Source organism: Lithobates pipiens, unplaced genomic scaffold (assembly GCF_037356315.1).
Source record: "Lithobates pipiens isolate NorthernLeopardFrog02 unplaced genomic scaffold, aLitPip1_a1.2 Scaffold_13, whole genome shotgun sequence".
Classification (NCBI taxonomy): domain Eukaryota; kingdom Metazoa; phylum Chordata; class Amphibia; order Anura; family Ranidae; genus Lithobates; species Lithobates pipiens.
The window spans coordinates 429949979-429964617 of record NW_027507718.1 but is presented as its reverse complement, the minus strand read 5'-3'; the positions used below and the strand labels follow the sequence as shown (position 1 = coordinate 429964617).

General features: G+C 39.1%; 1 protein-coding gene across 6 annotated transcripts in view; it reads left to right on the top strand.

Annotated features, from left to right (window-relative positions):
• The window catches only part of PCDH7 (protocadherin 7), a 1090234-nt gene that overhangs the window by 761105 nt on the left and 314490 nt on the right, over positions 1-14639 (top strand). For 4 of the 6 annotated variants that reach the window (XM_077477669.1, XM_077477666.1, XM_077477668.1 and 1 more), the window contains exon 3: positions 5578-5646. The exons of the other annotated variants lie outside the window; for them this stretch is intronic. In XM_077477669.1, coding sequence (XP_077333795.1) covers positions 5578-5646 — 69 coding nt within the window. The remainder of the gene's footprint in view (positions 1-5577; positions 5647-14639) is intronic. 6 annotated transcript variants of the gene reach the window in all.

Sequence of the window (14639 nt, the reverse complement as noted above, 5' to 3'; positions counted from 1 at the left end):
AGGAAAGGTTGCGAGCACTGAACTTATTCTCTCTGGAGAAGAGACGCTTGAGAGGGGATATGATTTCTATTTATAAATACCGTACTGGTGACCCCACAATAGGGATAAAACTTTTTTTTTGTGCAAGGAAGTTTAACAAGACATGTGGCCACTCTATAAAATTAGGATTAAAGAGGTTTAATCTTAAAGTACATAGAGGGTTCTTTAAGAGCGGCAATGATGGGGAATTCCCTTGGACAGGCGCTGGTCTCAGCGGGGAGTTTAAAAAAAAACTGTTAAACTAAACTGTTTAGATTGTAAGCTCTAAGGAACAGGGCCCTCTGATTCCTTCTGTATTGAATTATATTGGAACTCTACTGTTTGCCCTAATGCTGTAAACTCTGCACAAACTGTTGTTGCTGTATAAATCCTGTATAATAATAATAACAAACTGTCATACAGGGCCAGGAATAGAGCCTATATCTTTACACTGTATGCAGAAGGCATATTTGCTGCTTCTACATCCTTCCCTGCCCAACTGTCAGTGGTTGTTAAAAGGAAAACTCTACTTTCGTAGGGGAAAAAAATAGCAAATAAAAAAAATAATAATAATATAGCATATAAAATTGCAGCACAACTCATACTGTAAGCAAATGTTATTTAAAATTACATTTCCTTTTTAATCTGCAGTACTGTCATTTTCTGCAGTAAAAATGCAATGCAATATGGCTAGGAGGTGTTCTGTACACATATAGAGTATGGAAGGCCCCCTCAGAAATGTAATTTCTTGTTAGCGTGATTGGCTTACAGATTTTCCCAGAAATCTACACTAAGATACAAATCAGATTTTGGGCATCCCCTGCAACAGAAATATTTTTTTGGGGGATATACACAGGGAAATCACATATAAAGGGATACAGGCCCTGTAACTTTCCTCATTAGGGCCCTGCAAGATTGTTAATTATGAAATCACTTGCATTCACATTAATTTTGCACATTGACACAGAAAAACAGCTATTTCTACAAAATAACAAAAGGTAGGGATCTACAAGAGAGTTGGTTAAAATCCCTGCAATGTACAGGGGAATCCTTTTTTCGCAACAAAGTGGATTTTTTTTTTTAAGGAAGCTGTTGTGGCTCCTAGCAACCAGTGATGATAACACTGGGCAGAACCTGCAGAGGTAGCTGAGACACTAGATCCCTGTCAGATACACTCCCCTTATGACTAAAGGTAACAGTAAGTGGATTTTATAGCCAACAGCAGGCTGTCTATTGCCAGTGGATCCGCCTGACTGTCTGCTGTTAATTACAAAGGGAGCAGACCTGATGGGGAACTAGTGTCTGTGAATAACCATCATGAGGAATGCCTACCTAGCTTCAAAAATCCTCATCTGCTGCTCTGTCTTTGTGACAGCTGCAGCAGCAGGAGGATTCTCAGCTACACTGAGGATGGAGTGCCTGTGTTGACACTCTGGTCTCAGCGTGCCTCCACTTGCGGTGCGTGTCCTAGGTTCCAAGAATCTGTTAACAACAGGTACTTGAATTTGTTACCAGCACCAAGACTTTATTATGAGCTTATTGCATATAAGGCCTTACATACTTTGGTACAAACTTGAGGTGCAAGTGCTGTTTGTATAGCACTGCATAGTGTTATGTAGCACAACCCCTAAGGAGCCACAGGTGAACTGGATCTGCCACTCCTGTATAGCCAGGCACACCACATTTTTACAGACACTCTAGGGACAGAGAACAGTCAGTGACTTTGTTTTTGTGTTTTATTAGGGGGTTTCAACTTGGATATGGATGGGAGGTTATGGGACTTCAACAACAAAACTTCAGCAAAAACTTCTTGGACATCGTCCTATAAACAGTCTATATACAGCCTTCTTGTCACTCCTCCTGCTTTTCCCTTGCTTGCAGTCTCCAGCTGGGTTACTGTTAGTGGATCTGACAAATTCTCTGTCAGATTTAAGCAATAGCCCTTTGCAGGCAGGAACTCAAATCCTCTTGTTGTGTAGCAGAATTCAGTGATCAGCTTATACTTTTCCCCCTGTGGCTACTGGTCCCAGCACCACCTCTTCAGGCACTGCCAACCGAACTGTCTGCAGCTGCCTCTTTTACTAGCTCTCCATGCTAATATTCCTCTATAGTCCTCCAGACTGACTCTCACCAGCCCACCTGACTGACTACGCAGAAGATCTCCTAGGGAATGATTGAAGACTTAAAGCGGAGTTCCACCCAGAAATGGAACTTCCACAGATCGGATTCCCCCCCACCTCTGGTACCACATATGGCACCTTTCAGGGGGAGCAGATACCTGTCAAATCCAGGTAACTGCTCCCACTTCTGAGGGAAAATCGTCGCAATCTTATGCAGTGAACTAGGCAATGTCCGGCCACTCAGATGCTGAAATCGTGGACTCCCGGACAGGTAAATGTCTTAATATTAAAATATAACAGCTGCTTTTATAGCTGCTGACAATTTTTTTTTTTAGCAAAGGCGGAACTCCACTTTAAGCACACCATTGTCTTCAGGGAGAATTAGTTACATAGGGCAGTCTCGCCTCCTTGTGAGTACCCAGTAGTGCTTCTCTACTCACACTGTCCTCTTTCTTGCCATGCCTCCAGGAAAAGCTTCTTCTGTGTGTTATGGCTGGATCTTTTCAGCACCTGAGCCCCAGTCCAAGATTGCCCCCCCAGAATAGGGGGTACCCCTGAGGGCCACGACAGCCTCCTCAGCACTATATCTCCATCTTTCACTTGACTGCCCCACCTTATGAGGTAAGCCCTGCCCCCTGCCAGCCTATTCCTGGGGATTGGCTGAGGCCTTATAAATATTCCAGGCAGCTCCTCCTAACCTCCACCCACTAGCGCTAGAAGTATATAAAAACTTTGAGTCCAGGGGGGTGGCACCAGAGGAGCTGTCATGATGAGTCATCCAGCCCTGACTCACTGAACGTTGACCAACAGATCCAACAGCTGAGGCTTAGCCCTGAATTAGCACTAACTCTAGTACACACTAGAGGGTGCTACAGTTACACTCATTGTATATTTGATTTGGCATAACTGCTTCTCCTAATGAGCATTGCTTCATAATCAGCACACATATGTATAAGCCCTTAAAGCAGTGAAAGTGGCACCTGCATCCATCAACTAGTGTTTAGTCTACTTGCACTCACCACACAAATGCCTGCATATCTACCTCTAAACTGACTCCCATTAATGACCTCATGACTTGAGTAATATACTGTATAGTAATAGAGATTTATGTTATTGATTCTGATTCCAGTGTTGTTATATTGCAAATATATCGCTATTTTCAACTCAACCATGCAAGATGGCTGACTCCCCAGGGTAAAGGCAGGTTCTCTTTATCATCTACATAAGAATTTTCCCAAAGTTGTATCTTTCCCAGCACAGAAAGTCACATGTTGGCATAGCATAGATGTCCATAGCATATGTAATGATCATAACTGTTCTACGTGCCTTTCAGCTTCAGGATATCAATAATGTATCTTGCCAAGAAACATCATTGTATCTCATCAGCTCATTTGATCTTTTTGATCTGCTGGAAAATGACTTTACCTCCTAAAAAGATGTAACAAACAAATTCAAATGTCAATATTTTTGCCTCTTCCCTTTCTTCCTCTGAATAATAATGAATCATGTCTCAGATTTTTAAAGCTCTAGAAACATAAGCAATGTGGGCTATGCTAAAAAAAAAGAAGCAGTTATAACAAAGCTGATTATCCAGGCAGTTATTTCCAGAGGAAAGCTGTCTCACGAATGTATTGTCTGCCTAGAAATTAATGGGATGAGCAATGTCAGTTATAAATTGTTGCATTAGTAAAATCTTTATTAGCCTCCTTTTAATAATTTTAGGTGGCTGTACTGTTCCTTCTGTCTGGTTGAGGAAAACATTCTTTGTTATAGACAAAGAATCACTTTTTAAACACCCTTAGGCCATGGAAAGGGCACCCAAGATGTTCAAAGTGAAGCAATACTTAGCAAACATTTAGAATTCCTATTCTACAGTTTTACAGCCCTGAGTGCAATGTACTTTGCTTGCTCTGTTAGTAATGACTTTACACAGTTTTTTGCACTATTAGACATAAGTAGTTGCCCGTGTAGTATAAATAATTTCAGAATTTTTATTCAGCTGTGTGGTCGTTTATTTCAAACCCTGCCTGTCCACAAAATGTGTATGAAGAAGATACCCTATATTGTCAAAAGTATTGGGACACCTGCCTTTACATGCACCCTTTAATTACATTCCCAGTCTTAGGCCATAGGGTTCAACATTGAGTTGGCCCTCCCTCGCCTGCAGCTAAAAAAGCTTCAACACTTCTGAGAAGGCTGTCCACAAGGTTTATTATTGTGTCTATGGGAATGTTTGAGCATTCTTTAAGAAGCGCATAAGTGAGGTTAGACACTGATGTTGGAGAGAAGGCCTAGCTCGCAGCTTCCACTCTAATTCATCCCAAAGGTGTTCTATCGGTTGAGGTCAGGACACAGTGCAGACCAGTCAAGTTCCTCCACCCCAAACTCGCTCATCCAAGTCTTTATGGACCTTGCTTTGTGCAATGGTGCACAATCATGTTGGAACAGGAAGGGGCCACACCTAACCATTCCTACAATGTTTGTAATTCCTACTCTCCATTACATTGGGGGGCAAACCAATTGGTAGCATATGGAAGACATCAAGTAAGGGAGATATTCTTTTGTAGAGCTCACAGAAAGTGATAAGGACAATGCATTTTTGGCAGGATCAACCCACTTTTTTTGTATTTGCTTAAAATGTTTTTTGCTTAATAGAAAGGAAGCTAATGCAGCAATTACACCTAAGGACTGTAAGCTGGCAAAAATTAGATTTGTGTTATTACTGACATTGACTTTTGTATTATCCGCTGTTTCATTTAAAAAAAAATTGAATTTACTATATAAAGAAGCCACTCAAGGGTCCTCATCTCATGGACCAACAATGGATGGTTGTGTGGCTGCTTTCTGTATTTTTGTTGGTCCCGGCTCTTCCCAGCCAGTTAGCATCTCTCTGCCCCACTCAGGCCCACCTCTCATTTTCCACTTATTACTTATGCATGGCACATGCTCCTCTTCTTTGTCAGTGCCAGTTCTCCCTAACCACCTAGCTCCGCCCTTCCCCACTCAGTCCCGCCTTCTTTTGACTTATGCACATCACATGCCTTCTCATGAATATGGGCACTAAACGAGAATATACAGGCCCACCAGATGCATTATGTTTCTCAATGCAGCGGGATTGGGGGTCACATGTTGAGTAAAACAAGGTAAAAAAAAACTGACATTTTTAGCTTTTGGGGTGTATAATAGTGGTTAATGATTACCTAGGATTTCAGTTGGTTTTTCAAGGCATTTACAACAATTTTTGTTGCCGGGTGTAGTTATCCCTTTACTAATGATACAGTACATATACTTATGATGTTCAGTATCATAAGCCAACCAATTAGAACAGCTTATAATATAGAGACTAATACAACCTTATTTCTGATTATTTGTTTTGAGTTACACTGTGTTTTTGGACAAATCAGTTAAACCCTCATGTGCGGAACTTCATGTTTTATAGCCTTGATCTATCCTGGCGGACATCTTATGGAGAACATACATGGCAGTGGACAAGCACAAAGCATTGGAGGTAGACAAAACGATTTTATTATTATATAACAATGACTGATATCACAATAGTGACTGTATATGGTAGATTTTTTTAAATAAATTCTGTAAAGTGACCCTACACTGGACGCCCTCCCCACCTCCCTCAGTCCTGCTGTATTGGAGTCTGACAATCCTCCGCTGTCAGACACCAGCATGTTTCTTCATCAGTCCTGGGAAGCAGAAATCCCTACAGATTTTTCTCCGCTTCTTGCAGTGCTGACAGGATGGGCTAGATGAATTCTGATTTGTCAGCGCCATCCATGTGACGGTGCTGACCAATTAGAACCACTCTGGTTGGTACTGGCTAAGCAATACAGATAGGAGATAAACCTGCTGGATTTAAAATCTCCAGACCTATGAAGCATCATGCTGGCTTCTAATGGCAGAGCATCGTGGGACTCCAGCACAGTGGAACCAGAGGTGGGCGGAGGTCAGCGGTCCAGTGTAAGGTCCCCTTACAGATTTTTTTTAAAGGTGAACTTACACTTTAAGCTTAATTTATGTGGAATGTCCAGGGAAAGATTAAGGACAGTGAAATATTATACTATTTGGAGTTCTAAGTAGATGTAGTATATATGGAAGTAAAAAAAAGCCTCTGCAAAGGATTTTTTTTACATGGCCTTCTCTACTTTTAAAACACTATATGACCTACTTGAATAAAAAAACAACCAGCCAGACTAAATGTGTTCACCTACTGAGCCCCATCGATAGGTGGTGTTATTTTAGTAGTTTTGATTTGCCTCTAAGTGCCACATCCCTGAATAAAATATCCAATTTCTTAAAATGGGTGGAAAAGCCCCTTAGGTATGTTTGTATTTTAATGACACAAAAACATGTGTATTTAAAATATAATGTTGATTACAAAATCACATCTTTAAAACCAAAACAGACATTGATATCTAAAATGTGTGTTCATGATATGCAAAAATATGCAAAAAAACGTGTTTCTTGGACTTTGGTCCACTTCATCAGGAGCTTATTAGTGGGAGTTATATGAGCGTCATTGGGTAGAGTGAAGTGAACCAAACACATTGAGTTTTGCGGATAAATGCAATATAAGAAAGACTCTACTTAGGCATATCATTGGATATAAGTTTATATGCCTCTACAAGGTCGACTGTGTCATTAACACAAATTTTAAATATAAATGTCTGGTTTTAAAGATATGATTTTGTGATAAACTTTATATTTTAATTATACATGTTTTTCTGCCATTAAAATCCTGCCATACCCAATGGGCTTTCAAATCTAATTTTGAGAAATTTAACATAGTTACATAGTTAGTCAGGTTGAAAAAAGACACAAGTCCATCTAGTTCAACCAATAAAAACAAACAAAAAAAAACAACATACAATCCCATATACACAATCCTATACCTATAGTTTATCCAGAGGAAGGCAAAAACCCCCAGCAAAGCATGATCCAATTTGCTACGGCAAGGGGAAAAATTCTTCCTGATCCCCTGAGAGGCACTCGGATATTCCCTGGATCAACTTTAACTATAAATATCAGTACCCAGTTATATTATGTACATAGGTGGTGATAGATCTAAGGAGCAGCACAAAACCACCATGAAAGTCTTTTAGATGGTTTACAAAGTACCTGTGATCATTAAAGGGAAACTGTAATATATCGGATCAATTTTATTTATTTATTTTAGTACAAGTGCTATCTGCTTTTATTTTCAGTCTCTTTTTTCTTTCTTCCTCTCTCTTACTTTTTGATCCCTATTATAGAGGTCAGCTTTAAATGTAGAGTTTGCAGAGAGGTTTTCCAGATGTCAAAGAACATTTAAAGTCTTCCTGCCTGTATTTATCTGTCTCAGTTGTAACACAGCAAGCAAAAGAGGTTTCTCCTGCATTGGATTTGTGTAAGCAGAATTCAGTACGGAGCAAAACATTCAGCCTCCTGGCTAGTTGTGAGACAATTGCAGTTTGTTCCAGCACAGCATTCATGCTTTATATATATATATATATATATATATATATATATATATATATATATATATATATATAAATATACGTACATGACAAAGAATACCCAGAGCACTATGATTTAGCTAAATATACAGTATAGCAAAAGTTATTTCCTTTCCAGCTGAAGGATGAGTCACACATTCGATAACTAATTCAGCTGACATATTGCTGCATCAATTGTAAACAACTGCCTATTGTTAATGCCATGAGAAGCTCTGCTTACTGTGAAGGACCCTAAGCGCCACCTGCTGGCTAGATAAAATAATGCATGCTATAGATATATGATAATTTATATTTACACAAACCAAAATATATTTTAAAAACTCAGTTGATGAGCTCACATTATTTGCAGTGAGAAAGGCTCCTACTTTCAGGAGATGCCAGTCAGATGTCGTGTACATGACATTGGCCCAGAGTTGAAGTTTCGAGGATTAGCAGGTGAAACCAGATAAGATTGCATAATGTTATTTTGCTTTGGCTGGATGTTGGTTCCTCCCAAACATTTACATTTATTGCAGTTGTATCGTATACTTCCGTTTGTATTTATAGTAAACTTTGGAATGAAAACAAACTGCCAACTACTGATTATGCTTAAATGTCTCGGGGCAAGGGAGGGATATATGTCTATTGCTACAGTAGCTCCTTGAATCCCATGGAGATATTGCAGCAAAAAAAAAGTATACCTTTCAATGCCGATAGTAATCTTTCATGTGCTAGTTTATTACATATGGTGTATGCCCCTATCTGCATAGCAAGTGACATTTAGTTTGGATATTCATAGTGCACATTTTTTTATATACATTTATATCCAGCAAGGAATGCATTGGTTTCAAAGTTAACAAGTCCCTCTTGGTGTAAAGGATTTAATGTTACAGAATTGGTTTGTTTATGAATCTTACTTGGGTATTAGATTGCTTTTTGTTAGGGGATTAAATGCTTCATCATAAATCAGTTACTCAGATTTATTTCAGTGTGCCTATTGAGCTTGTCATTTCAGAGTTAGTGCTCTGGATTATAGAGCATTTTTTCTAAGTGCATTCTGGATTTATCTGCTGGTAGATCAAGCAACTAATTTATACTGAACCGTTATACTTTTGTAACTATGTAACTTACTTTATTTTTTATACTGTAATATTTCAAGAAATCTATGTTTAAATGGCATGTATAATCTTCTTCATTTTGGCTTCAGTATATTATGATAATGTTACCATCTCTAAAATTCGCCCCTTTTTAACAAATGAAACCACCAAGCTCCTCATTCACTCCCTTGTTATCTCTCGTCTTGACTATTGCAACTCCCTTCTCATTGGCCTGCCTCTCCATAGGCTATGCCCTCTTCAGTCTATCATAAATGCTGCTGCCAGACTTATCCACCTTACCAACCGCTCAGTGTCTGCCAACCCTCCCCTCCAATCCCTACACTGGCTCCCAATCACCCAGCAAATTAAATTCAAAATACTAACCACAACATACAAACCCATTCACAAATCTGCCCGAGCTACATCACTAATCTCATCTCCAAATATCACTCAAATCGTCCTCTCCGCTCTTCTCAAGACCTCCTACTCTCAAGCTCTCTTGTCTCCTCCTCTAATGTTCATCTCCAGGATTTCTCCAGAGCCTCTCTCATCCTCTGGAACTCGCTTCCTCCATTAGTCCGGCTATCCCCTACTCTTGCTACCTTCTGGCGATCTCTGAAAACTCATCTCTTCAGGGAAGCCTATCATGTCTCCAACTAATCTCCTACCACTTCCATCAGCGCATTCCCCACAGTTATAACCTTTTTTACCACCTGCCCCACCCTGTTAGCTTGTAAGTTCCTCTGAGCAGGGCCCTCTTAATCATCTTTTATTTTATTGTATTGTAACTGTACTGTCTCCTTTTATATTGTAATGCACTGCATACATTTTTGACGCTATTTAAATCCTATATAATAATAATAATAATAATGTTACCAACTTAAACGATAAGTTCACCTTTGGGAATATGTTATATGTTCCACCCGTTTTTACTGTGGAACATATAACATGTTCCCAATGCTGCATCTGCTGCCCGACCCACCCCTCCTCTGTGACAGCAGTACAGGGACAAGTTCCCTGTACTAGCTGTCACTTAGTGTCCCATAGACTTTAACGGGTTCCGCGGCTTTCAATTTGCCACAAACACCACAGAATGTTTGTTGTTTGCCAAACGTTCGAACAACCAAAGTTCGGCCCAAACTTATCCTCGGGCCGAACCGTTCCCCCATCCCTACTAGTAACCTGTAAAGGCTTTTAAAGCTCCACTTCCAGACAATTTTAGGTACCATAATTTTTCACAATTTCATGGCTTGACATGTTGGGTATCTATTTACTCAACTCATCATCATCTTTTATATTTTGCAAAACATAGGTATTTTATTGTATTTATGCGCACTAAAACTCACTTAGGGCTTGTTGATGTCAATTTCTAATGCTTAACAAATGCTCCTATATCGTTAATATGGTCGTTAGACACAGTAATGAGCCTTATTATGGATGTTAGACTGGCATCAATGAGCTAGTATGGGCGTTAGACTGGCGGTTTACAAGCATTAATGACAAGTTAAAAATGCCATTGCCACCCACTGCTGTCAATCAAATTCAGTGACACAGGAGTCCAGGGGCGGGGCCGAGTCCTGCTGTTGTCTTCAGGAGAATGCCCACATGCGTGCCCCCATGGAATGTGGCACTCAGTGGGGGCACTCGAGAAGAGGAGGAACCAGGAGTTCACTGGGGGACCCCAGAAGAGGAGGATCCAAGCCACTATATGGAAAACCCATGCACAGAGGAGGTAAATATAAAATCGTTGTTATTTAAAAAAACAAAAAAACAAACCTTTACAACCCCTTTCATGCCAGCATGAACTTAGCCTTAGTGTATTTATTTCCTGATAATTTGTGTTTGATAAACAGTTGTGCAAATATTGTGTAACATAAAAAACTTTCAACTGCCACCATTTTAATTTCCGGGGATTCTGCTTTTGTAAAATGCATATTAGGGGGCTTAAAGACGCTTTCCATAAAAAATGTTCTACCATGTGTACAAATGTTGTCCTGGTAGACAAGTGGTTTAAACAGATACAATTGTCAATTAATAACCTAATATCAAAATAAATTAAAGAGTATGTAAACCCAGCATTTTATATTATTAATATGTGCCTAATGTACCATGTGCTTGTATGAAAAAGTATCCTGTTCTCTTTGTATTGCTTCCTTTGTGTGTAATCCCTGGTGTTCCTACCTGGTCCTCTGCTTTCTTGTTAAAAACTGTCCACACTAAGCAGGGGAGCACAGGGTGGTCAGTTTTCTAGCTGTGCTAAGAACTCAGGCTGCCCCCACCTGTAGAGCCATTTACTGGGAAGTTCAATGAGCTGCTGTTTCTCCACCCCCTGCCCTCTGAAATCTTTATGCAGCTAAGAACAGAAGGAATTGGATCACTTTATAATATTTTTTTTATATGTATACATAAATATTTTGTCTTTTGTTTCTATTTTAAACTGAATGGGTTGTTTTACAAGGTGAGGGTTCACATATACTTTAACTAAATTAAAAAGAAAAAATACAGCCTTTAAAACTTCAAAAATGTTACATAAAATGATTCCATTTTTAAATTCATGTGACTCGGTTTTATGTTGGAAATCAAGCTTGCCTGTTTCAGTGGGGGAACATGTGCATTTATATTTTTGAGAAATCATCTTGCATTGCCAGGCTCATTTACAGGAGCTTATACATACTTTTCACCTTTGACAGGATGCAAATTGAAAAGTCAGTGTGAGTACCAAGTGTATAAACACTATCACCCCACCGATCTGATGCCCTACATGCAAAGCATTGAATTTGGCACTGACGTGCAGAAGTCAACCTCTCAGTCTTATGCTTGTTATAACCACTGATAGCTGTAGGTTGAATTCTGTCTTGCCTTAGAATTGCAATTTTTTTTTTTTTACTTCAAAACCATGTTAAAATGTTTCAACTCAGAATTATTTGGTATACTAAGTTCTTTCCCCAAACAATGACATTTAGTTGCCGTGGCAGCAGTTGCCATGGGTACTTGTAAAGTTTTCTGTTTACGTAGTGCTCCATGGCAATAAACTGAACATGTCGACTTTTACATGACCCATCATTCAACCACAAAAAAAATAAAAAATAACTACATTAAAGCCAGCAATGATTTACCCGACAGTTCTGCTTGCTTTTTAAAAGTGTCACAAAGAAAGGCAGAGACATTATGCTACTGTAAAGTTACCAAAACAAATGACAACCTCTAACTTTTTTGAGAAGAAAATGTTCAATGCATTTTCTCAGCTAATGGAGCTACATTTTCAGCCTAAATATATAAAAACATTTAGAGGTCTATTTAATAAAGCTGTGATCAAACCCACTTATCCCTAGGAGCCAGCCAAATATCACCTTTCATCTTTACAGCAGTCAAAACTATGAAAAAAAAAAAAACATCAGCTTTAAATTACTGTACTTTGTACATTGCTTTTTTTTGTAGTAAAGTAAACCATGTTTATGTACATATTTTAAAATATTAAAGCATTGGGTGAAATGCAATGGCTCAAAAGTCACTAAGCATTTTCTGAAAGACTACTTACACAAAGAATGATAAAAAAAAAAGAATATTTGATTGGTTGCTCTGGAAAGCTGCACATCTCTTTAACATAAATACTGACGTAAAGAGGAACTCAACTTCCCCCTTCCTATTTTTCCTCTCCCAGCTTACCTGTATAACCAGGTTGAGTCCAAAAAACATACTCACAAGCCTGGTGATCCAGCAGTGTTGCCCAGGGAATCACCTCTGTGCTGGGGCATACCCAGCCCACACCGTCATCTTCTTTTGATGTTGCAGGGTGGGTCAACTGCCTCTTCCAGATTGTGCATCATCTCCGTGATGATGCTCATATACCACACCACTTCATCTATGGAGTGGCTACAAAAACAATGAATAGTCCCCCCACAGCACAATGGCATGGCACATGCACTGCAGTGCACCCATGGCCCTCTGACATGGATAGCCCAGGTGGATGCAGGCAACTGTTTACATCTAGCCTAGGCCAGGAATAAAGTAGAGTGGATATGCAGTTGGGTAAAGAAGAGTGTGCTGGTAAATGGGGTTCACTTGGAAAAGAGACCAATCACTAGTGGTGTACCACAAGGCTCTAGGTCCTGTTCTATTTAATCTATATGTAAATGATATAACTAAAGGTTTGTTGGGCAAGATATGTCTTTTTGCTGGTGAAACAAAGGTGTGTAGTAGGGTTGATACCCCTGGAGATGTTTGTAACATGGAGCATGATTTGGCATTGCTGGAAGATTGGTCAAAGCAGTAGAAACTGCAGTTCAATGTTTCTAAATGAAAAATAATGCACCTAGGGAAAAATAATCCCTCCCTTAAGAGAGTACAACATTGGGCGTACAGTGTTAGCACTACAGAAGAAAAAGATTTGAGGGTGTTTATGTCAGATGATTGCAAAATGAGAAAACAGTGTGACTGGGAAAAGTGAATAGAATTCTAGGATGCATCACTAAAGGGATCACCAGCAGGAGGACAGAGGTTCTGATTCTCCTATATAAGATCTTTAGTGAGACCTCATTTACGAAAAGATATTGATAAGATAGAACAAGTCCAGAGATGGGTAACAAAAATGGTGAAAGGTTTGGGAGATAAAACACACCGACAGCGACCTCAGGAACATAATATGTACAGTCTGGAGGAAAAAAGTTAAAGGGGTGAATAAGGTTTAGGAGGGCAGTTTTTTAAATATAAAACCAAATCAAGATCACTGGGACATGACCTCAAACTAACTGGAGGAAAGTTCAAAACAAATCTTACAAATAATTATTTTATTGAAAAGATAGCTGATGTTTGGAATAAACTGTCAGCAGAAGTAGTGAGCCAATCAACAGTAAGTGGATTCAAAGATGCTTGGGATATACATAGATCTATACTCAGACATAAAGGTAAAGTGTTTGTAACCCTAAAAAAAGATATCCTGTTCCCTTATAGCAGGTTAAAGAGCACTGTGATTGTTCTAGAAGCTGTAAAATGTCTGGCTGATCCTGCCAGTTTCTGCCCTCCATCCTGTAAACTGACCACATTTTATCATGGTTTCTAAACCCTGACACAGTTTATGTGCCTCTGTCATCAGCAGTTCTCCTCTGTGCTCCTTTGTCCTCTTCCCCTTGCCTCCCTGCCTGTCAGCTCAGGAGTCTGTGTCTCTCTCTCCGCCGCCCGCCTGCTGCTGTTAGTAAAATACTAAGATTAAAAAATTTGCAGGTATTTACAGGCTTCAATTTTAACAAACAATTACACAGTGCAGGATGACAGTTTAAAATAGGGGGTCGGCAGAAAATCATAATGTAGGGTTATAAACCCTTTAACACAAAAAACAATAAAAACAAAACATGTATTAAAAAAATAAAATAAATAAATAGGGCAGACTTGATAGCCTACTCAGTCTTTTATGCTGTCACTTTTCTATGTTTCTATGTACTTATGGCCCCCCACACAAAAAGATAATTCTGTTAGATAAGGTGGATGGGAGAAATATTTTTTTTAAAGTTGTTAGAGAGGGTAAAGTTTCATTTTAATAAAGTTGTAATAAAAAGTAATGAGGTTTTCCAAATATAGTTACTTATTGTAATAATCAAAAATCCTCTTTTAAATGATCTGGTGATTAACATCTGAGTGAGTGTTATGGAGTAAAGCCGAACTCCAGGCAAAACCTTTTATTTTCAGAGAAATGAATGGGCATATTGTCAGCATGAAAATGTAGAGAGAGTTTCTGTCCTCATGGTTTGGCTTACCTCACTTTGCACATCATGATCTCTGTTTTCACGGTTTGCTGAATAAACAGTATAGACTGTAGCAGGATTGCTAATCGGCCAAATGATCAGACAGAGAGTAACTGGAACTTGCAGTTTACTAAACAGATGCAAAATTAGAATCAATAATGCAAAACAGGATCAAAATGG